The sequence below is a fragment of the Chiloscyllium plagiosum genome, unplaced genomic scaffold (genome assembly GCF_037043375.1).
Source record: "Chiloscyllium plagiosum isolate Xiang-an unplaced genomic scaffold, Cpla_swu_hap1 HiC_scaffold_30, whole genome shotgun sequence".
Taxonomy (NCBI): domain Eukaryota; kingdom Metazoa; phylum Chordata; class Chondrichthyes; order Orectolobiformes; family Hemiscylliidae; genus Chiloscyllium; species Chiloscyllium plagiosum.
This window is the reverse complement of record NW_028270168.1, coordinates 17383208-17408876: the sequence shown is the minus strand read 5'-3', so window position 1 is coordinate 17408876 and position 25669 is coordinate 17383208. Positions and strand designations below refer to the sequence as shown.

Sequence of the window (25669 nt, the reverse complement as noted above, 5' to 3'; positions counted from 1 at the left end):
TGATTGCACAATGTTCAGCATAACGTACGGCTTTGCAGATACTGAAGCAGTCCATTTTCAAATGAAACAAGATCCTGACAATATCCAGGCTTGGACTGACAGTAGCAAGTAACATTCACACCTTACAAATGACAGGCATTGATTATCTCCAATAAGAGACAGAGACAATCTAACCACCACTATTTTAATTTCAATGATGTTACCATCACCAAATCCCCACTATCAATATCCTGTGGGTTACCATTTACAAGTTGAATCTTTTGGAAACAGTAGAGACAGATGACACTGCCAGTCCGTGAGGCAGCCAGGTCTGTCAATCAAAAGTTGACGTGGAGGCAGAGCGGAAGAGTCGGACATCGCACAGAGCCGTGGTATAGGGGACTCCATAGGGAGAGGAACTGACTGGGGTTTTTGTGGCAGCAGGTAGGACTTAAGGACGATGTGTTGCCTTCCTGGTGCCAGGGTTAAAGACATCACAGACAGAGTGCAGGAAATCCTCAAGGACGAAGGTGAAGAGCCAGAGGTGGTGGTACATGTTGCCACAAATGATGTCGGGAAGAAGAGGAGGAACATACTACAGTGGGACTTTGGAGAACTAGGAAGAAGGCTGAAAAGCAGGACATCCAGGGTGGTTATCTCTGGTTTGCTTCCAGTTCCTCAGGCTGGTGAGGCCAGAAACAGGGAGATAATGGACTTGAATGTGTGGCTGGGGAACTAGTGCAGGAAGCAAGGAGTTAAATTCTTGGATCACTGGGGTATGTTTTGTGGTAAGCATAAATTTTACAAGAGAGACGGTTTGCACCTTATTGGGTTGGGGACCAGCATTCTGGCAGGCAGGTTTGCTACTGCAACACAGCTACGTTTAAACTAAGTAGCCGGGGGGGGGGGACAAACTGGATGTTTAAGAAGGAAATTGAAGGGAAAGTTAGAACAAGGGAAGTCAAGAAAGACAACTGTATCAATGAAGCAGAAAACTCAAAAAGGGATCATGCTGTAAGGTTGAGTGAAATAGGAGTTGATGGGAAGGGTGAGGGCAGTAACAAATTAAAATATATGAATGCACGAAGCATTAGAAATAAGATGGATGAGCTTGAGGCTCTTTTGGAAAATGGCAGATACGATATTGTGGGGATAACTGAGACGTGGCTTCAAGTGGACAGGGCCTGGGAAATGAATATTCAAGGCTACACGTGCTATCATAAAGACAGACTGACGGGCAGAGGGGGTGGGGTGGCCATGTTAGTAAGGGATGATATTCAGTCCCTTGCGTGGGGGGACCTAGAATCAGGGGATGTAGAGTCAGTATGGATAGAGCTGAGAAATTCTAAGGGTAAAAAGATCCTCTTGGGAGTGATCTACAGGCCTTAAAAAAATGTGTTGCTGGAAAAGCGCAGCAGGTCAGGCAGCATCCAAGGAGCAGGGGAATCGACGTTTCGGGCATAAGCCCTTCTTCAGGAATGAGGAGGGTGTGCCAAGCAGGCTAAGATAAAAGGTAAGGAGGAGGGATTTGGAGGAGAGGCGTTGGGAATGCGATAGGTGGAAGGAGGTTAAGGTGAGGGTGATAGGCTGGAGAGGGGGTGGGGGCGGAGAGGTCGTGAAGAAGATTGCAGGTCAAGAAGGCGGTGCTGAGTCCGAGGGCTGGGACTAGAAAAGGTGGGGAGAGGGAAATGAGGAAACTGGAGAAATCCGCATTCATCCCCTGTGGTTGGAGGGTTCCTAGGCAGAAGATGAGTCGCTCTTCCTCCAGGCGTCGTGTTGCCATGGTCTGGCGATGGAGGAGGCCAAGAACCTGCATGTCCTTGGCAGAGTGGGAGGGGGAGTTAAAGTGTTCAGCCACGGGGCGGTTGGGTTGGTTGGTGCGGGTGTCCCAGAGGTGTTCTCAGTCCCAGCCCTCAGACTCAGCACCGCGTTCTTGACCTGCAATCTTCTTCCCGACCTCTCCGCCCCTACCCCCTCTCCGGCCTATCACCCTCACCTTAACCTCCTTCCACCTATCGCATTCCCAATGCCCCTCCCACAAGTCCCTCCTCCCTACCTTTTATCTTGGCCTGCTTGGCACACCCTCCTCATTCCTGAAGAAGGGCTTATGCCCAAAACGTCGATTCTCCTGCTCCTTGGATGCTGCCTGACCTGCTGCGCTTTTCCAGCAACACATTTTTAAGCTCTGATCTCCAGCATCTGCAGTCCTCACTTTCTCCTAGTTATCTAAAGTTATCGAAAGTCTGGATGTCGCATGTAAGTTGACACAGGAGCTGAAATTGGCCTGTTGCAAAGATGTTACTACAGTTGTTATGGGGGATTTCAACATGCAGGTAGACTGGGAGAATCAGGATGGTATTGGACCTCAAGAAAGAGACTTTGTGGAGTGTCTCAGAGATGGATTCTTAGAACAGCTGGTGCTGGAGCCTAGCAGGGAGAAGGCAATTCTGGATCTGGTATTGTGCAACAAACCAGAATTTATCAGGGACCTCGAAGTGAAGGAGCCATTGGGAAGTAGTGACCATAATACAATAAGCTTCAATCTGCAATTTGAGAGGGAGAGGGTACAATCGGAAGTGACAATATTTCTGTTGAATAAAGGGAACTATGGAGCTACGAGGGAGGAGCTGGCCAAAGTTCAATGGTGCGATACCTTAGCAGGGATGACAATGGAGGAACAATGGCAGATATTTCTGTGTATAATGCAGAAGATGCAGGATCAGTTCATTCCAAAAAGGTAGAAAGATCCTAAGAGGAGGCATGGGTGGCCGGGGCTGACGAGGGAAGTTAAGGAACATATAAAGTTAAAAGAGAAAAAGTATAACATAGCAAAGGTAAGTGGGAAAACGGAGTACTGGGAAGCTTTTAAAGAACAAACAGAGGATTACTAAGAAGGAAATATGCAGAGAAAAAGAGGTACGAAGGGAAACTGGCCAAAAATATAGAGGAGGATAGTAAAAGCTTTTTTTAGGTATGTGAAAGGCAAAAAAATGGTTAAGACTAAAATTGGGCCCTTGAAGACAGAAACAGGGGAATATATTACAGGGAACAAAGAAATGGCAAAAGAATTGAATTGGTACTTCAGATCTGTGTTCACTGTGGAAGACACAAGCAATCTCCCTGAGCTAACAGTGGCTGAAGGACCTGAACTTAAGGGAATTTATATTTGCCAGGAATTGGTGTTGGAGAGACTGTTAGGTCTAAAGGTTGATAAGTCCTCGGGACCTGATGTTCTACATCCCAGGGTACTGAAGGAGGTGGCTCGAGAAATATTGGACGCGTTGGTGATTATTTTCCAAAGTTCGATAGACTCGGGATCAGTTCCTGTGGATCGGAGGGTGGCTAATGTTGTACCACTTTTTAAGAAGAGAGAAGGCAGGAAATTATAGACCAGTTAGTCTGACCTCAATGGTGGGAAAGATGCTGGAGTCTATTATAAAGGATGAAATTACGACACATCTGGATAGTAGTAACAGGATAGGTCAGAGTCAGCATGGATTTATGAAGGGGAAATCATGCTTGACTAATCTTCTGGAATTTTTTGAGGATGTAACTCTGAAGATGGACAAGGGAGATCCAGTAGATGTGGTGTACCTGGACTTTCAGAAAGCTTTTGATAAAGTCCCACATAGGAAGTTAGTGAGCAAAATTAGGGCACATGGTATTGGGGGCAAAGTACTTACTTGGGTTGAAAGTTGCTTGGCTGATAGGAAACAAAGAGTAGTGATAAACGGCTCTATTTCGGAATGGCAGGCAGTGACCAGTGGGGTACTGGAGGGATCAGTGCTGGGACCGCAGCTTTTTACAAGATATATTAATGATATAGAACATGGTATTAGTAATAACATTAGCAAATTTGCTGATGATACTAAGCTGGGTGGCAGGGTGAAATGTGAGGAGGATGTTAGGAGATTACAGGGTGACCTGGACAGATTAGGTGAGTGGTCAGATGCATGGCAGATGCAGTTTAATGTGGATAAATGTACGGTTATCCACTTTGGTGGCAAGAACAGGAAGGCAGATTACTACCTAAATGGAATCAATTTAGGTAAAGGGGCAGTACAGAGAGATCTGGGTGTTCTTGTACACCAGTCAATAAAGGTAAGCTTGCAGGTACAGCAGGTAATGAAGGCGGCTAATAGCATGCTGGCCTTCATAACAAGAGGGATTGAGTATAGAAGCAAAGAGGTTCTTCTGCAGCTGTACACACCTGGAGTATTGTGTGCAGTTCTGGTCTCCAAATTTGAGGAAAGACAATCTGGCTATTGAGGGAGTGCAGCGTAGGTTCACGAGGTCAATTCCTGGAATGGCGGGACTACCTTACGCTGAAAGACTGGAGCGACTGGCTTGTATACCCTTGAGTTTAGAAGACTGAGAGGGGATCTGATTGAGACATATAAGATTATTAAAGGATTGGACACTCTGGTGGCAGGAAACATGTTTCCACTGATGGGTGAGTGCCGAACCAGAGGACACAGCTTAAAAATATGGGGTAGACCATTTAGGACAGAGATGAGGAGAAACCTCTTCACCCAGAGAGTGGTGGCTGTGTGGAATGCTCTGCCCCAGAGGGCAGTGGAGGCCCAGTCTCTGGATTCATTTAAGAAAGAGTTGGATAGATCTCTCAAGGATAGTGGAATCAAGGGTTATGGAGACAAGGCAGGAACAGGATACTGATTAAGGATGATCAGCCATGATCATATTGAATGGTGGTGCAGGCTCGAAGGGCAGAATGGCCTACTCCTGCACCTATTGTCTATAAATTTAACTGGACGTAGACATAATGTCAATGCAGTGGCTACAAGAGCTGGTTGGAGGCTAGAAAACTGCAGGAGTAACTCACCTCCTGACTCTCTAAAACCTGTCCACCACCTACAAGGTACAAGTCATGAGTGTGAAGGAACATTCCCCACTTGCCTGAATGGGTGCAGTTGCAACAACAAAAGAAGCTTGACACCATTCAAGAAAAAGTTGCCCACTTGATTGGCACCACAAACATCTACTCCCTCTTGCACAGATGTCCAGTTGCAGCAGTGTGTACAATCAATCAACAAGATGACTGCAGAAACTGACCAAAGACCCTTTGATAGTACTTCCAAACACCCAAATCCTATCTAGAAGGACAAGGTCAGCAGATACATGGGAAGACTACCAACTGCAAGTTCACCCCCAAGTTACTCACCATCCTCATTTGGAAATAATCACCATTCCTTCACAGTTGCTGGGTCAAAATCCTAGAATTCCCTCTTTAATGGCATTTTGAGTCTACCTGTAGAGCTTGGACTGCACTGATTCAAGAAAGCAACCCACCATCACCTTCTGAACAACAAGGAATGAGCAATATATGCTAGCCCAACCAGTGAAGCCCATATCCCAAGAAGGAACAAACAAAAAAGTCTGACCTGTTGTGTCTGAGCTGACTTTTCGAAAGGAACAAGCCAAAACTAATTTTGTTGTTGATGAATACTTTTTAATATGTTACATCTCATTGGAGTAGTGTGCTAAAAATTAAGGCTTGCTATACCCAGAGTAATCAAGAACTTAAATATTTTTAAAAGTACAAAGAACTCCTCAATTTATTTGACTTTCAATCCCAGGATAACAGACAGCTTCTGCACGGAATAAGAATGACTATTTATTACATACAAATAAACTCTCACTACAGGTAAACAATTATAAACCATCAGTATCTAATTCTACATGATGGGGTCAGTCAGCTCAGGTTGTTGGACAGCTGGTTTGCAACAGTGACACCAGCAGTGCAGGTTCAAATCCCACACCAGCTGAGGTAACTATGAATGTCATGCTTTCACAACCATGCTCATGCCTGAGGTGTGATGACCTTCTGTTTAAATTCACCAGTCATCTCTAAGGACAGAGCAACACTGCAGGACTATGGCAACTTAACCTTTGCCTTATTCTAATCCCTTTTAAATAACTCTGGTCAAAAATGGGGTAAAAAAAAATATAGGTATTATGAACAGAGCAAGAACTGGGAAAGCAGTTACTATTGTTGTTCACATGATTTGCCGAGATGATACTTGTGCTGATAAGGAAATCTTTTCTTCAATCTTCCTTTTCTGGGTGCTTTCACTTGTCTGCAGAAGGCACAGATTTACTTTTACAAAATGGTCTCAGATTTACTAATTTTAACAGACTCAAATTGTTTCTCTTTAGGCTTGAATGGTTTTTTTCCTGCAGACAGCTCTTGAGATGGTGGAGATCTCATGGTTTCTCACGGCATTCATAGGTGCAAGCTGTTCAACTAACTGGGAGCCAGAGGATTGGCCGCCAGAAGGCCTTTGTCATTGATAACTGGTCGCTAGTCCACAGACCAATCCGCCACATGTTGCTGAGTGAATTGCCATTTGGACACATCCTGGATCAAGTTTTTCTGTAAACCTCCTCCCAGTGCTATTTGAATCAGTAGCTGTATGTGAGATGTTGTATTTGCTTCACCAAATCATTCACAAGCACACTATGTTGACTGAATTGTGTTTCCCTTCATGCTTTTGGAATACATTTTACTAATACAAGACAAACTAAAGTAATACATCCCTTCTGCGTCTTTATACCTTTCAATTCCTATTGGCCCCATGCTATAAGCAGTGTTTAGATCTGTCTCTGTATCACAGGCTACCCCTGAATGAGTGTTAATACTGTAACCTACTCAGAACAATGCCACTCTACCATTGTGTCTCCATAACTCACTCAAAACTATGAAAAGACTATAATATTAGTTAGCCCTTAATAACAGTCTCTTGGGACCTGAATAGAGTGCAGAACATCAAACAGTTTCCTCCAATGATATGTACCTTTAAATATATCATAATTTGGCCATTACCCCCTTTAAGAAACTTACTGACAAACCAGCACTTACATGAAACTTCATGAATTAATGTCAAAACCGGCAATTAAATCTCATGACCAGCTCTATGTACTGAATAAAATTAGAGGATATATGTTTAATTGATAACTTGTTTAGATCATACAGGTCTAGTATTTCTACTAACATTACTAACTTTAAAGACAAAAGGACTAATATCTCTTAATTATGCAAGGTCAGACTGGACAGACATTCTAATCTTATCGGAACAGCCAGCATTTAACAAGTGCTTAAAACTATCTCCTGCTTCCCCGGAACAGATATCACGCAAAACGGTGTACAGTAGATACAATTATGTAACACCATAATGCTAAATGTATGGAAGAACTGTGTATAAAGAGGCTACTGTAAACACTACTTCAGATTCCATTGCTACCTCGAACTATGCTATTGCTGATGTGCAATAAAGAGGCTATTTTCGATCTTTTTCAACACAATTCTACACTGTATAAACATCACTTAGAGTATCATGTTACTTGCATTTTAAAATTGCTGCAGTCATTGAATCAGAATTATACAAAATGGAAACAGACCCTTTGGTCCAACTCGTCCGCACTGATCAGACATCCCAATCTGATCTCATCCCATTTGCCAACATATCTCTCTAAACCCTTCTTATTCATATACCCATCCAGATGTCTTTTAAATGTTGTAAATATACCTGCCTTCATCACTCTGGCAGTTGTTCCATACACACACTACCCCCTGCATGAAAAAGTTAACCCTCAGGGCCTTTTTAAATCTTCCCCTCTCACCTTAAACCTATGCCATCTAATTTTGGACCCCCACCCAAGGAAATAGACCTTGACTATCCATCCTGCTCTGATTTTATAAACTTCTATAATTTCACTATAATTTCAGCCTACAATTTCCAGGGAAATAAAGTTCCAGCTTATTCAGCCTCTCCCTGTAACTCAAACCCCCCAGTCCTGGCAACATCCTTGTAAATCTTATCTGAACCCTCAAGTTTAACAATCTTCCTATAAAAGGGCGACCAGAATCGTAAAGAACATTCTAAATGTAGCCTTACCAATATCCTGAAAAGCAGCAAACATGATGTCCCAACTCCTATATTTAATGTACTGACCAATGAAAACAACTGTTCCAAACGCTGCCTTCACCACCCTGTATACATGTGACTCCACTTTCAAGGGATTATGCACCTGCACCCCTAGGTCTCTGTTCAGTAACACTCTGCAGGACCCTGCTCATTAACTATACAAGTCCTGCCTTGGTTTGTCTTACAAAAATTCAACACCTCACTTTATTTAAATGAAAGTCCATCTTCTGCTCCCTAGCTTATTGGCTCACCTGACCAAGATCTATTGTACTCCAAGATAATCTTCTTCACTGTCCACTACACACGTATTTTGGTGTCATCTGCAAACTTATGAACCATTCCTCCCATATTCATATTCAAATCATTTTATATGAAATGATGAAAAGTAGTGGACCCACCACCGATCCCTGTAGCACACTGCTGGTCACAGGTCTCCAGTCCAAAAAGCAACCCACTACCGTCACCCTCTGTCTCCTACCTTCAAGTCAATTTTCTGCAAAGTTCTCAAAAACACATGATCAGGTCCCTGGTATTTATCTATCTTCATGCATAGACCTCCCAGCATCTCCTCTTCTGTAATATGAACTATTTTCAAGACGTCACTATTTATTTCCCCAAGTTTCCTCGCTTCCATGACCTTCTGGACAGTAAATACAGTTTAGTATCTCACCTATATCTTGTGGTTCCACACATAGATGGCCATATTAATCTATGGGACCCTACTCTCTCCCTAGATAATCTTTTGCCCTTAATGCACCTGTAGAATCTCTGGATTCTACTTAACTCTATTTGCCAAAGCTATCTCATGTCTTTTTTTTGCCCTTCAAATTTCCTTCTTAAGTATATTCCTAATGCCCTATACTCCTCTCGGGATTCACTCAATCCCAGTTGTCGAAAGCTTCATCTTACCGATAGATGCCTCCTTCTTTTTATTGACCAAAACCTCAATTTCCCTAGTCATCCAGTATTCTCTACACCCACTAACCTTTCCCTTCATACCAACAGGGACATATTATCTCTGGAGGTAAAAACAATGACTGCAGATGCTGGAAACCAGATTCTGGATTAGTGGTGCTGGAAGAGCACAGCAGTTCAGGCAGCATCCAAGGAGCAGCGAAATCGATGTTTCGGGCAAAAGCCCTTCATCAATCATTCCTGATGAAGGGCTTTTGCCCGAAACGTCGATTTCGCTGCTCCTTGGATGCTATCTGAACTGCTGTGCTCTTCCAGCACCACTAATCCAGAATATTGTCTCTGGACTCTTGTTATCTCTTTAAAGGCCTCCCACTTCCCAACCATTCCTTTATCTATGAATAGCCTCCCCCAAACAACTTTTAAAAGTTCCTGTCTCACACTGTCAAAATTGACCTTACTTCAATTTAGAACTTTAACTTTTTGAATACCTCTATCGATTTTCATAACTATTTTAAACCTAACAGAATTATGATCACTTGCCCCAAAGTTCTCGCCCACTGACACCTCAGTCACTTGCCCTGCCTTATTTCCCAACAAAAGGTCAAGTACTGGTCCTTCTCAAGTCGGTACATTCATATATTCATTAAGAAACTTTTCTTGTACACACCGTCGAAGCCCTTAACATGATGACAGTCCCAGTCCAAGTTTGGAAAGGTGAAATCTCCTACCATTACAACCTTATTATTCTTACAGATATCGGAGATCATCTTACATATTTGCTTTTCAATTTCCTGTTGACATTGGGGGGCCTACAGGACAATCCCAACAATGTGATCATCCTTTTCTTTTTTTCTCAGTTCCACCCATATAACTTCACTGGATGATCTCCCAGAAATATTCTCTCTCACCGACCCCCCCCACACACACCTTGGTACAGCCACTATTTATCCCTAACCAAGAGTCCTTAATCAATCCTTGACTTTTATTTTCTTGTTTCAGTCCATAAAAGTATAGTAAAATGAAAACACTGTTTTTACAACCACATATCCAGTTTTACCCTGAAAGCTATACCAATCTCTTCTCCAATCTCTCCCTGTGACAAAACATTCCAAACACCAATTAGCTTCTGTGCAAAACCATTTTTTTGCTAACCCCCCCCCCCCCTTACTCTTATGAGTGTGGAAATTTAAAAAACGACATGAAGAAATTGAAGATCCTTCAAAATAACCTTTCCTGATTATTCTGTCACAACTGTTCCTAACTTTAAAATCCTCCAATAGATCTCCTCTTAGTTTTTTTCTGCTCCTATAGAAACAGTTTACCTTTCAGATTTACCTTTTGTTCTTTTCTTCTTACGAATAGAGGCACGTACAATATCTGATCCAAACTTTTTGTCTGTGTGTCGCTTTGCTCTGACTTCCTTAAACCAATCACCTGTTGCAATTTTTAACTGTTCAGGATTAAGAACAGATTGTTGCAACTTCCTGCAAAATTCACAAGAGAAACATTTAGGAGCAGTAACACAAATTAAATGTAAGAAGGAGCAGTTATATACAGCAATAATATCTCATGAATTAAGATTCATGATCACTGTCCTAAAGCTCTGTAAAAGATTTAGAAAATGGGGGAAATTATGCATTAAGGCTTCAAATTCTAGCAATTCACTGTACAAGATACAGTACTTATATTAATTTTGGAATCCAACCCAAAAACTAATAATGGTACCTTAATTAGTTTAACTAGATGCCAAATTGTGCCTGCAATTTTGGAATTCCCTCACAGTTGCCAGAGATATGGCAGTCACTCCAGTTATGAATAAACAAGTTTTCTGCAATAATCCCAGTGGTATGGGACCTGTAGCAGCTTGTTGAAAATTTCCAGCTTAAATCTTATGACACAAAGTTGGGAGGAAAACCAGGTTTAATGTATGGAGCTGGAAATTTCAAAAAGGTCATAGACAGATTAAATTAATGGGCATTAAAGGCATTCAGCGTTGAAAACATGAGATCATCCACTTTGAACTTGAGAAAGATAAATCAGAGTATTTTCTAAATAATGGAGACAAGGAATTATGGGAGAACATTAAAATATAGGGATTCAAGAACAGGAATGACAAAGCTAATGAACAATACAAAACAATGAAAAAGACTTCAGAGACTCTCACTGATGAAGTTATGTGGCAAAGCGCCTGAAAACAAACCTTCAAGCTCAGCAAGCTAACTTACATACTAATTAGAAAGACTAATAGATATTGACTTTTATCTTAAAAGGGATAAAAATGATCTTAATGTTGTATAAAGTTATTGTTATACCCTACTTAGCGCACCATGTTCAGTTCTGAGCACCTCATTTCAAGGGGATATATTATCCTTGTAAATGTGGCTTGTGTTCCCTTGAGAACAAAGGATTGGAGGGTGATTTGATGGGAGTTTAAAATTACAGAGGTGCAACTGGGTAGGAATACAGGAAAATGGATTATAACCTTAAAATGAGAGCTAGACCTTTCAGGAATGAGATCAGGAAATCCAATTTCACAAAGACTTATTAAAGGCTAATCCTAATCCTAATCCCATTTCCCATTAGTTTCTGTGGACAGAGCCAGTGGGCTGACCATGGCCCATCTCTTTAACTATCTAACTGCTCCAGGACATGAAGTGCCCAGACCCCTGACAGGTGGCTGCACATCTCCCAAACTGTATTAGCCCAAACCCCTAGATTGAATGCTATGAAATGACAGGATTGACTGTGACCCACTCCCTGTACTGTAGAGGCACTGACACCCTGGCAGAAAACATCTTGAAAATCTTCAGTACTTTGCTTTTGGTTTCATAATTGGTGTTAATTTCCACATGGTAACTGATTATGGTTGTAGCTTGTTAATGGTTCACTTGCCTCACTTGCTAATGAGACAAAGTTAACACTTAGTAATGACTGATAATTGAACATTCATAAGTCATCAAAGATGCTTGTCAGAATGTCCTGTTCATCAGCAGGTCTGGCAGGACATATGGAGAGAAAAGTGGAGTTATGTTTCAAATCCAATACAACTTTTCTTCAGAAGTGGATCTATTTCTCTGTTAACTCGACTTCTCTCCCCACAGATGCCATCAGACATGCTGAGTTTCTCCAGCACTTGCTGTTTTCATTTCAAATCTCCAGCATCTAGAGCATTGGTGTGGCCTGTTTATCACTTGGACTTGACTACTTCTTTTGTTGTACCCCACAAACTATTGTGGCTGGTTGCTTAAGATATCTTATCATTGCAACAGCTTCTTAGCAATTGGTGGTAAAGTTTAGTAATTCCCAAGTCAGTGAAAAGTTTCTAAAATGGTAGACATTCAGGAAGCTATGTTACATTCAGGCATAAATGGCCCCATGATTTCACAAACTTCAAGGAAAACATCACATTTAATTATTCCAGAAGTTACTTGTGTTATTACACTAACCTTACTGCTAAAGTTAATTAATTCATTGTAAATCTTTTGCTTCACAATTAACATTAAAGACTAGCACAAAATTGCACAGGAAAAATTGTCATCGACTGTAACAACTGGAAATGTGGAATAATTATTCAGGTCTAATTGTGAGAATTAAATGAAAAATTTCCTTCTGCTTACTTGATCCGTTGGTCCTCCAATAAACGGAGCTCAGCGTCTCGAGAAAGGACATGTACAATCATGTCTAACTCCTCATCATTTAGGAAACTCAAATCAATCAGGTCCTCTACGTTGAAATCTAACTCCATGGCAAGATGTCCAGTGCCAGGTAATTCTTCAAGAGAAATCAGCAGCAAACGTCAGCTAGACTTGGTGGTGAAAATACTTTAGTGCCTTCCTGAACAGTTGAGCAATTTTCAGTCTTGTAAACTCTGTTCTTCACAGGATTAGCAATGTAGCAACATCCATTCTTAAAGAGCCCAATACTATCTAAATTTGAGGAAAGCAAGTCCCAAATCTTCTATTATGTCCCAATTTCTTTTTCTGCATTGGTCCTGACAAAAGGTCACTGCAAACAAACAGAATTGAGTGATTTTATTCAAATCACCAATTTTTGTTAAATTTTGCATATTGGTTCTATAGCATTAAACAATGGTAATCTGCATACTTCAACTGAGGAAGAGTAGACACTATGTATATTCAAAACTACCTGGTTTCAGCCCTTTGCACCTTCACTGCAGAGTTCCTTGTTCTACCAATGCCACCCTCCAAATACTGCTGCCATAGTGCAGATCATGATGCTGGCTGTTTTCCCTGGAGCGTAAAAGGTGGAGGGCTGAGAGATGTATAAAATCAAGAAGGGTGTGGATAGGATAGATAGACAAAGTCTTTTCCCTGGGTTTGGGGGGGAAAGAGTCCAGAACTAGAGGGCATAGATTTAGGGTGGGAGGAGAATGATTTAAAAGAGATCTAAGGGGCAATTCTTTCACACAAATAGTAGTGATGTATGGAATGAGCTGCCAGAAGAAGTGGTGGAGGCTGGTATAATTACAACCTTTAAAAGGCATCTGGATGGGTATATGAATAGGAAGGGTTTAGAAGGATATGGGCCACGTGCTGGCAAATGGGACTAGACTAATTTAAGGTATCAAATCGGTGGGGACAAGTTGGACTGAGGGGTCTGTTTCTGTGCTGTACAGCTCTATGACTGACTGGCCTTTTATCATACTTGGAGCCTTGGTTCCTTCCACACCTCACTCCTAGGTCTGGCTCTTATTTTAAGATTATGCCTCCTTATTCCCTGACTTGAGAAAATAATTTCTCCTCCATCTATCTTCCCAAACCCTTAGTCATCTTAAATAGATCTTTAATCTCAATGTACAAGAAAATGTAAGCCTCAAGGTTTCGGATTTGTTACCTTATTGCTCTTGATGCTCCTCTCCTACATTTGACACAACAGTGACTTAGTGACAAAATTTGTTGCAGTCTTCTCAACAATACCAATTTGATTTCATGAAACGCCTTTACACTGCATTGGATATGGACAAAACACAGGGATCAGGATTAACTAGGAGTCCAAGAACCATCACAGTTGTTGAGATCAATATTTAACTGTTACCACATCAGAGACAGGAGAAATAATTTCAGCATCAGCAGGAAATATCATGGGGCGGTTGGGAAGTGGGAGGTTTGTAGGGCTTGAAAGGAAACTTTCCTGGATGCATTTTTCAAGCATTTCATAGAGAGGGGTTGCTGCCAACAGTGCATTTTTCAAACCCCAAGTCCCACCTTCCAAATGCCTGTGGGTACAGTTTCTGCACACACAAACTTTCCAAAAATAATGCAAATTCCAGAGATAACAGGCTTAAAAAAAAAGGGACACAAGACCATAAGGTATAGGAGCAGAATTAGGTCGTTCGGCCCATCAAGTCTGCTCTGCCATTCGATCATAGCTGATAGGTTCTTTATTAAGGGGATCAAAGGTTATGAGGAGAGGGCAGGAGAATGGGGTAGAAAAACCTATCTATCTCTGTCTTAAATACACTGAATGTCTTGATCTACAGCCTTCTGTGGCAATGAGTTCCACAGATTCACCACTCTCTGACTGAAGAAATTCTAAAGGACTGTCCCTTCACTCTGAGGCTATGCTCTCAGGTTCTAGTCTCTCCTACTATTAGAAACATAGGTTGTTGTGCTATAACACAAGTGTCATCAATGTCAATTTGCTGTAACGCAATTGATGAATTGGGGATGTTGTATCTCAAGTGCGAATTTTTAAGACATATGTTGGCTGTAACTCGATTACATCGCCAGCACTTTAAGCGCTCTTTCTAAAGTGCACTTTTTCAATAACATGGGATTGTACAAGAATGCAACCATCATGTTATAGAAAAACTGACTGTATTTTCTCCATGCCCACTCTATCCAGGCCTCTCTGAATACTGATGTTGATTGACTCCAGCAGATCTTTAGTCACCAGCTGCCATCCTGAAATATTCTGTAAATTTCAATGAGATTCCCCCTCATCCTTCTAAACACTATCGAATCCTCATCCACTCCACATATGACAGTCTTCATCCCTGGGATCATTCTTGTGAACCCTCCCTGGACTTCCTCCAAGGTCAACACAATCTTCCTTACATATGGGATCCAAAACTGCTCTCAACATTCCAAATGTAGTCTGATCAGAGTTTTATACAGCCTCAGCAGTCTAGTACTCTAGGCCTCTCATAATGAATGTTACGTTGCAATTGCCTTCCTATCTGCCAACCAAACCTGCATGATAACCTAAACAGAGTCTTTAGCTGGGAGTCCTAAGTCTCTTTGTGATTCAGATTTCTGGAGCCTTTCCATATTTAGAAAATGGTCTCAGCCATTTATTCTTCCTACCAAAAAGTGTGTAATCTCTCACTTTCCCACATTGTATTCCATCTGCTACTTCTTCACCCACTTTCCTAAGCCTGTAAAAGTCTTTCTGCAGTCTCCTGCTTCCTCAACACCACCTGATCCTCCATCTATCACTGTGCCATCTACAAACACAGCATCAGTGCTCCAAAAGCTAGTACTTCCAAATAAACCTGTTGCACTATAACCTGGTGTTGTGTGATTTTTAACTTTGCCCACCCCAGTCCAACAGCAGCACCTCCTTATCATGTTGGCTCTTATCTTATTGTGCAACCTCCTATGTGGCACCTTGTCAAAGGCCTCTTGGAAATCCAAATAGTTCATGAATGTCCTATGCCGAACTTGCCATTACCTCCTCAAAAGAATTCTAACAGACTTGTCAGGCACAATCTCTTCTTGACAAAGACGTGTTGACTAAACCAGAATTTACCCTACACTTCCAAGTACTCTGCAGTCTCACTCTTTATAATGGATTCTAAAGTCTTACCAATGACTGAGGTCAGGCTAACTAGCTGATAGCTTCCCCGTCTTCTGCCACCCTCCCTTCTTAAACAGGGGTATTGCATTAGGCATTTTCTAGTCTTCGGGACTCTCCTTGATTCAGTGATTCCTGAAAGATCACCACCAAAGCCTCCCTGTAATAAGGTCAGCTTGTGGACCTCAGAATATATGAGTTCCCTGAACCCCTGTTACTCTGGTCCAATCAGGGAGCCCTGACTGAAGGATATGAATAGCAAAGTCAGACATCCTGTTCACTCTTGAGAGCTGGCTTGAAGGATGCTGAATCAATGGCAAGGATTGTGTGTGTAAATAAAGGTTAAAAATCAGACAACACTAGGTTATAGTCCAACAGGTTATAGTCCAACTAGCTTTCGGAGAACTGCTCCTTCGTCAGGTAGGAAGTGAGGCAGAATCAGAAGATACATAATTTATAGCATAAGTTCATAGTGTCAAGCAACTGATATGATCCTGCCCTACTAGTGACCTGATGAAGGAGCAGTGCTCCAAAAGCTAGTACTTCCAAATAAACCTGCTGCACTATAACCTGGTGTTGTGTGATTTATAACTTTGTCCACCCCAGTCCAACAGCGGTACCTCCTTATCATAAAGGAAGGTTGATATGGTCAAGGGCCACTAGATCCTGTGCAGTTAATGCAGTGGGGATGAGAGAAAAGCAGGCTCCTCAAGAAATTCACTCACAGCAGTTGCCTTTGAGTTGGGGTCAGCATTTCTGGAATCATGCTTGGCTCATTCAATCTTACTGTTGAAGACTGGGCCCAGTATGTGGAAAGAATGTGTTTTTTTTTCTGGCCAAGTGACATTGGGGTCGATAAAAAGGAATTTTCCTGACAGTTAATGGACCCATAGCTTTCTCAAATATTAGGAGCCTAAATTTCTCGGAGGCACCAGTAACAAAAACCTTTCAAGAATTGATGGATTTAGTTAAGAAACATTATGATCCCTGCTTCCTCCAATTCTGAGTTACTCAACATTTCAAGAATCAGGGAATCCACATCGAGATTTTTGACTCGATTAAGATGACTGGTATAGGCATGTAACTTCGGTTTAATGCTTATTGAGATGCTGAGAGACTGTTTGGGTATGTAAGTCTAATGATGTAACCATGCAAAATCACCTACTAGCTGAAGCCCAATTGGACTTCAAACAAATGCCACAACTGGCTTTATCATTGGAAAATGTGGCAAGTGGAGCATATTCCCATGTGTGGTGTAAAATTATGTCCCAATACATGTGTGAATCATAATGTAACACATGTATTGGGCCAAGCAGTGGAATGTGGTGAAACGGTTAAAAATTATGTCCCAATACATGTGTGAATCTAACCGGAATGGAGGTGTTGCTTAGTCCCGTGTGAATCTTATTACACACCTCCCCGTGTGAATCTTCTTATCTGTATGTAACCAGAATGGAATGTGTTTTTTAGCCTTGCTCTGCTGTTCACATGAATGTTTATATCTGGAAAAGAGTATATCAGCTGGAAAAGTCTCCAGTTCGGTGAGTCTGCTCCGGGGTTACGTTTAACCGCCGAGCGTGGGTTGTTGGCAACCGCTCTACGAGAACTGACGGCTCCCAGTTCCGGTAACATGTAGAGTGAGTATAAGCCAGACCCGTTGTAAGTATGAGACCTGGTTGTGGCGACGCTGCGGGGAATAAAATGCTCATATTCTAGCAGACTCGCCTCTTGGTCGTTTGTTCTGTGTCAGACTACTCTCCTACGAACCTGACCTTGAGAATTTTTTAAAACACCATGGAAATGGACACCTTTGCTAATTTGACTGAGCTTGGGTACACCACGTGAGTGAAAGCAATTGCACAACCTCATAGAGAACACATCCTAAACAGATGGACTCTCGGTCAGCCCACAGCAAAGCCCCAAAACAAAGCCAGGCTACAGCCAAATGGTGAAAATCTTCAAGATCAAGGCCAGCAAGCCATTGTAGTTGCTGTTGGTATGTGGACTCAAAACAGCAGAAGAGTTCCACTTGACCTAAATTGAGTAAGATAATTCATTGGCCAGTATCCAGGAGAGTGCACACCATGGAAAGTCCATCTACATTTGGTTTGGCACAGTTGAATTGCTTAGCAACATCTGAATTGGAACCAATCAAAATAAATGTCTGGTGAAATGGTCATTCAGTTCTAATGGAAGTGGATACTGGTGCACCATTTTAGTGATCACAGAACCAATCTTCAAACAATTTGCTCTGGACTTCAACCCTTAAGTTTGTGTAAGACCTCAACTAGACTGAGAACTTGTATCAGGGAACCTTTACAGATTAAGAGTACAACTTCAGTTCCAGTTTCTTATGAGAACCAGCTTGTTTAGTTACCATTAATAGTAAAAGGCTCAGGCCCAAGCCTAATGGGACAAATTTTGTTGAAAAGAGATTCACCTTGATTAGCTCAACATTTTTAATTAGAAAATGGCTGCCTGAGTGAAGTCCTAATTAAACACCTGGATATTTTCAGGAAGATCTAGGGATTATCAAAGGAACCAAAGCCACCTTGCACGTTGACCAGGAATCAAATTCACAATTCTGAAAAGGTCCATCCAGTGCCATTTGCATTATGGGCACAAGTGGAGGCAGAAATCAGAAGGCTGGAAAGCAAAGGATTCCTCAAACCAACCCATTTTGTGGAATGGGCAGTACCGGTCATACCAATTGTGAAGCCCAATGGATTGGTTAGTCTTTGGGGGGGATTTTAAACAAACATGGTAAACCACTTTTCACACTTCCTCGTGTTGAGCATTTATATGCAAAGCTCGCAAGGGACGGTCCTTCACGAAGTTGAACATGAGCCATGCGTATTTGCAACTGCGGTGAGATAAGGATTTGCAGAAGTATGCTACAATTCTAATACCCATAAAGATTTGTGCCAACATATATGAGTTTGCCATTTGGGGTATCAGCAGCCTGTGCTTTTTTTCAGCAAATGACAGAGAACATTTTAAAAGGTCTACCCCAGATCTCCATTTATTTATATGTCATGCTAATAACAGGGAACACCAATTAGGGCACTTGGAGTAATTGGACATAATCCTTCGGTTTCTCCCAGACAGGCATATTCTTTAGAAGGGAAAATATGTGTTCCACACACTCCAAGTGAGCTACTTGGGCTACAAAGATGATAAGACTGCGTTAGATGACATGTCGAAAGCTAAAAGTGAAGTTGATCAAAGGTGCCCTGACTCCCACATCTGTATCAGAGTTTAGATCTTTTGACGATGAATTATTATAGAAAGTTCATACATAACCTGGCCTCCAACTTGGCACTTTGCATTAACTATTAAAAAACGGTCAGCCTAGAAATGGTTGTGTAGTCAAGCCATAGCTTTCAGGGAAGTGAAAAAAACAGCTATTATCCTCTAAGGCGTTGGCATACTGTAATCCCAAGCAAGATCTGGTATTGATATAAAATGGCTCCCCCATGGCATCCAGGACTTCGGCTAATACAGAGCGTAAATACATCCAGATAGAGAAGGAAGGTTGGGGGTCAAATTTGGAATCAGGAACTTCCTCCAATACCTTTACAGATGTAAATTTGTAATAATAATGACTTCTGTTAAGTTGACTTAAAGACAACAAAACAGTGCTGCCCATAGCTTCACGCAAAATTCAGCGGTGGGCTCAAATACTAAGTGCATATAATTACAAGTTGGACCATTGTCCAAGATACCAAGTAGCAAATGCAGATGCATTGAACTGCCTCCCAGTGGCAGATACATCACCGGGAGTACCACTACTGGAAGAGTCGGCGGTGGTTTTAAACTTTCTGTACACACTTCCAGTCATGTAGAAAGATCCAGTATTGGTGAAACTGAAACAGCTGGTATTGAATCAACTGTTTTTTTTGACCAATGGCAAAAAAACAGACAAGTTGAATGGCTAATCTATACTCTAAATGAAACTTCACCCCTTTCATAAAATTCCTTTACACATACAAATCAGACACACAGAGACAAGACAAAAACAAATATCGAAGAAGGTGAAAGGAATAAAAGTCAGAAGCATAATTCTGGTACCAGTCTAGATCACAGACTTGATGAATTGTTTTCATTCAGCATTCTGGAGTATTTCTGATTCTTTGCTAATAAATATGAGATTGTGAATATACCTACTCTCAAACGTACATTCCTAGTAGCAAATTTGCCCTTTCTATGCCAATGAAAATATATTTTTCCCTTTTTTCTTTCAACAAGGGATTTACAAAGGTGAGGGAAAGTAGTCAACCACCAGGTATTTTCTCACTTTTCCACACAGAAGAGAAAAAGCAAGAAGTAGATGTTTTCTTTCCAGAGAATTGATGTTTTTGCTGTTTTACCCATACCAGAGGTTAGAATCATCTGCCTTGGAACCAATCAAATGGTTGTGACTATGCAGATCCCTCCTGAGCCCACAACAACTGGGACCTGATTGAAATGTCTATTAAAAGACTATCTGCCCCAAATTCCCCTTAACAGACACCTGTGATACCATTCTGGCTGAAATGCTCACTCTCTACTTAAAAAAGGCAACATCGCACATACACTTCACAATGTGTTCCAGTAACTTGTTTTTGAAACTGCAAAACATCTTCCTACACAATTTCCTAACTTTAAAAGGAGTACCTTCTCCCATTCTAATCCTCAGTCTAAAAACAAAGTGGCCTTCACAATTGTTAAGGCTTCCTTATTAATAAATTCCAGTACTTTTTGACAACTGATGTAATACTAATTCATCTTAGTTTCCTATTTTCTCTCTCTCCTTTATTGAACAGGATTTTTTTTTTAAAAAAGATTCTTTACATTGTGGAAACAGGCCTTTCGGCCCAACCAGTCCACACCGACCCTCCGAAGAGTAACCCACCCAGACCTATTTCCCTTTGACTAATGCACCTAACACTATGGCCAATTCACCGGACCCGCACATCTTTGTGATTGTGGGAGGAAACCAGAGCACCCGGAGGAAACCCACACAGACACTGAGAGAATGTGCAAACTCCACACAGACAGACAGTCAGAGGCTGGAATCGAACCTGGGACCCTGGTGCTATGAGGCAGCAGTGCTAACCACTGAGCCACTGTGCCCTTGAACTGGCTAACTTCCAATTCAATGGGACCATTCTAGAATCTCAGAATTTTTGAAAAATCATAACCTGCACATCTACTACCTCATAAAACCCTAGAATACAGAGCATCAGGTTGAAGGGATTTGTTAGATTTTAGTCAGTCACGTTTCTTCTCCACAAGGTCTTGTCACACAAAATTAGCTACATACTGCTTGGCTAGATGTTTTGGATTCAAGTTCCATCTTAGAGCTTGATGGCCCCAGAAGGTGTTTCATAACATAGTCAAACAGTGTAATTATGAATCTGTAAATTGTTCCAAAACATGGCTGATAAGAGCGGGAGAGAGTCCTGGTTTGGAGAAGACCAAGGTAAGTACAGAGCAACAGCCTTTCTTGTTAAACGATTTCAACACAGCTTCTACCATCATCAAGCATTATCCTCATTCCAATGCACTAACAAATATTTTCTTTCTGCTGATATTAATTATCTTAATTTCTTTCATCTTATTAGCTCTTAGGTTACTTTCTATTTCTAGTACGTAACTGGTGTCTTCTACTGGAAAGACAAAGTATTTATTCAATGTCTCTGCCACTTCCTCATTCGCATGATCATTTCCCCTATTGCTGCCTCATGGGATCAGTATACTTCAGCTATTTCCCTTTTACACACATACAAAAACTCTTATAATTTGTTTTATATCCCCAAATAACTTGTTCTCAGATTTTAATTTCCATGTCATCTTTTTGGTGGGCCTCTACAGGTTTCTAAAGCTTATCCTAATGGGCAGCCAGAAGGAGCTGAGGTAGTCCATGCTTCTTTCACCAATCTCCTGACCCCACCCCAAACCACCTCACATAGCTTTGGCAAAAAGGTGTGTTACATCCAATTTTAAAAACTACACTTTACTAAAGGAACAGAAGATTATACAGGAGTTGTTGAAATGGCTTACTGAGAGTAGTTTCAGGATTGGAGGATTTCAGTTACCTGGATAGGAGGCTGAGGGGTGACCTTATAGAGGTTTACAAAATTATGAGGGGCGTGGATAGGACAAATAGGCAAAGTCTTTTCCCTGGGTCAGGAGTCCAGAACTAGGGGCATAGGTTTAGGGTGAGAGGGGAAAGATATAAAAGAGACCTAAGAGGCAACTTTTTCATGCAGAAAGTGGTATGTGTATGGAAATGAGCTGCCAGAGGATGTGGTGGAGGCTGGTACAATTGCAACATTTAAGAGGCATTTGGATGGGTATATGAATAGGAAGGGTTTGGAGGGATATGGGCCAGGTGCTGGCAGGTGGGACTAGATTGGGTTGGGATATCTGGACGGTGTGGATGGGTTGGACTAAAGGGTCTGTTTCCATGCTGTACATCTCTGACTCTATTAGAGAATCTGGGGTTGTTCTTCTTTGGGAGTAGAAAAGTGAGGAGAGAAGATTAGATTAAGGTGTTCAAAATCAATGAGGAATCTATAAAATATATTGGATAAAACTAGCCCTTTGGCAGGAGAGTTGTGAACCAAAGGACACTGATTTAAGTTTATTGGCAAAAGAAAAAATAAGAATGAGGAAAAATCCTTTTGAACTTGGAATGCAAGCCTTGACAGTGTAAAGGAAGCAGACACAATCATGTCTTCATTAGGGACTGAAGGAAAAAGAGGTGCAGGGAAAGTGATGAGTCTCTTGTTGTTTTACATTTAAACAGGTCTTTTGGTCAGCATAATAATCAGTCCGATTATGTTGCCAACAATTTTTTAGGCTTTCAAGAGTTCAGTATAAATTTCCAATCTTGTTTGCTAAGCTTGTAAAGAAAAAAAAAATCAGGTGTTAAAGTAGAAAACTTTTGTACTTTACTTTATTAAAACATATTTAATACCACCTCATCATTCTCCCACTCGCAATGGGTCGATAAACATTTACTCTAAAAGATGACAGCTTATTAGGGAACTGAAGGAAAGATGTGCAGGGAAAGTGATAAGTCTCAGTGTTTTACATTTAAAACAGATCTTTTGATCAGTGTAATAATCAGTCCCATTATGTTTTATAAACAATAGAATCCCTACAGTGTGGAAATAGATTATTTGGCCCAACAAGTCGACACAACCCTCTGAAGAGCATCCCACCCAGAGCCATCTCGTTATTCTATCCCTGCATTTCCCTTGGCTAATGCACCTGACCCATATATCCCTGGACTCTGTAGTTTAGCATGGCCAATCCACATAACTTACACATCTTTGGACTGTGGGAGGAAACCAGAGCACCCATTGGGGGCCCACACAGACAGTGTGGAATCAAACCCAGGTCCCTGGAACTGTGAGGCAGCATTGCTAACCACTGAGTCACCATGCTGCCCAACAGATGACTTTATTTCCTGTTAAACAAGTACTTAAATTGTATTTATAAACAATTATAAGCTTTACTATTCTCAAAATATCAATGTAACATACTTCTTCCATATTATTCCTTACTTGGTAAACAACCCAATAAGAAAGTTTTCATCAGCAATTGAACCCACTGACTAAGATACATCAACAGACTTACTTCAAGTAACATGCACACTCCTCACAAATATGTCACCATGAAGATCTCACCCTCAGGTCTTTACCTGAGACATGGTGACCCTCAGGTTAAATATACCACCAGCTGTGTCTCTGTCTCACACTCAGAGCAATCCTCTGATCTTTCAGGGCTATTGCAAGTTTACCTTTTTAACCACTGGTAAGCCTCACATATTAAATGTACATCTACTTACACTAATTAAGGCATACACAGCAATGCATTTAGCTTAACAGTCATTATTATACACCCACACTAAACAATAACACATTAACATCTGTATATTCACACGAACAGGAACACACATGGCTGATGTTATTAGCATTAGCAATACTTTTTCAACTAACACATTCATCGTCACTAACAGATTCTTAGCAACTTCAAATTCACAGCTATAACTGTCTCAATTCTTGTAACTTAACACAACATTTTTGCAGCTAACATAAAATGCAAACTCTAGCAAATTGGCCTATTTTATTCCTAAAGCTTTTAGTTTCTCTCAGGCACTTTCCTATTGAGTTCAGTAAACTATAAACATTACTTGCTTCATAAGGCCTAATCAACAGCTTAACCCATGAAACAGTTGGGGGTTTTCAACCAACTGAAATGAGCATTCACGACTGGATCAGCATCAGCTCAAGTAAGCATGCTTATTTTAACAATGACATTTACCTGATCAATTTAGATGAATTGCTGAACTGATGAGAAGAAAGGCCTCAACATGAACAGAGTACTAAGGCCCCACAACAAGCCAGCAGCTGTGCAATTATGAAAGTTGCCAGAGTGGCTTTAAGTTTGCATTAGCAGAGTCAGATATTGTGACACCTTTGATAGGAAATCTAACCACAAAGTGTAGAGAAAGAAAACAGGACTGGAGTTTAGTCTGACATGGAATGAGTTTTAAAGACTACTTCAGTTTGTGATGCACAGCCTTATACAAACTAACTCACTATTTTGTACACATTATAACTTCACACATAATTGTTTATGTTATAAACTCAGTTGCCCTGTACTTTCGAAAAGAATATATAGGTCATACGTACTACTGAGCTAGTTCTGCCATTTTTTGTGTCATAATTGATTTGTGTCTTATAACTCAATTCAGCTGCCTCAGTTCCATAATCCTGAGTAAGTCTGTTTAAGAAAACTTTTTAAATTTATGATTGATGCTATATCAAGAGTTTCTTGGAGAAAAGCATTCCATATTTTCACTATTTCTTTGCGTGAAATACTTCTCACATAACCATTGAACTGTTCATCTGTGATATTGCATCTGCACCCCTTTGTCTGAACTCTCACACCAAAGGAAATCATTTATCTTCATGTCCCCAGTCAAATCCTTTAATGAATCCAGAATACTTACACAACAAAAGGAGGCCATTCCAGCAGTCATGTCTGTGCAGATTCTCAAATAGAGCAATTCACCCTCATCCATTCCAATACCTTCTCCCTGAAGCCCTTTTTCAGATAGTAATCAAATTCCCTCTTGAATATCTTGATTGAACCTACCTCCACCACAATTTCATGCACTGCATTTTACTAAATGATTGCATGATGTTAATAATTATTCACACCTCTTCAGGTACTGCAGTAATCCATATCCACATGCAGCAAGCCCAGTGTCCTACAGTAAGGCACAAATCAAGAGTGTGATGGAATAGTCTCCACTTGACAATACAGCTTCAAGAACACTTGAGAAACTTGATAGCAACCAGGACAAAGTAGCCCATTTGATTAATAACCGATCCACAACCTTCACTCTTCACTCTCTCCACCATTGACACACAGTGGGGCAGCAGTGTGTATTAGTTATAAGATACACTACAGTAACCCACCAAGGCTCCTTAATAGTATCTTCCAAATTAACAAGATACTCTTCCACCAGAAAGACAAGTGCAGCAGATGCATGAGAATGCCACCACCTGCAAGTTTCCTGCTAAGCCACTCACCATACTGTTGAACAACTATACTTTCCTTCCTTCACTGGAACTCCCTTCCTGACAGTATTGTGGATATCCTTATTCTTGAAGGACTGCAACTGTTCAAGAAGGCAGCTCACCAACTTCTCCAGTGCAATTCAGAACTGGTAGTGAATGTTCGCCAGAGTTGCTGCTAATGCCAGGATAAGCTTAACTGAATTTCTCGTATGATTCTACCACAAATTGTGCTTTAGCCCATGTTGTTCAAGTGCCTATAAGATTCTATCCTTAGGACTTTGATTTAACCATTCAAAATATTACACTGACTTGACCCCTGGACTCTCAGATTGAAAGTCTGGTACTCTACTGACTGAGCTACCAGGCTCCATAAGAGGAGGGGACTGCCATTCATTGGCCAGGAATATGGGTTTCTCCTGTGGCAGGTGAGAA

The 25669-nt window shown here is 41.1% G+C and overlaps 1 protein-coding gene across 3 annotated transcripts in view; it reads right to left on the bottom strand.

Moving 5' to 3' along the window:
• The window catches only part of LOC122563564 (synaptotagmin-like protein 1), a 151225-nt gene that overhangs the window by 60959 nt on the left and 64597 nt on the right, over positions 1-25669 (bottom strand). The window contains exons 1-4 of one of the 3 annotated variants that reach the window (XM_043717458.2): positions 23973-24041; positions 13695-13805; positions 12458-12845; positions 10176-10324 (exon numbers count right to left, since the gene is read on the bottom strand). In XM_043717458.2, the coding sequence (XP_043573393.1) occupies positions 10176-10324; positions 12458-12585 (277 nt within the window). In that variant the 5' untranslated portion in view covers positions 12586-12845; positions 13695-13805; positions 23973-24041. Of the gene's footprint in view, positions 1-10175; positions 10325-12457; positions 12846-13694; positions 13806-23972; positions 24095-25669 lie in introns of those variants that run through there. The other 2 variants (XM_043717459.2, XM_087976779.1) reach the window with 2 other exon arrangements.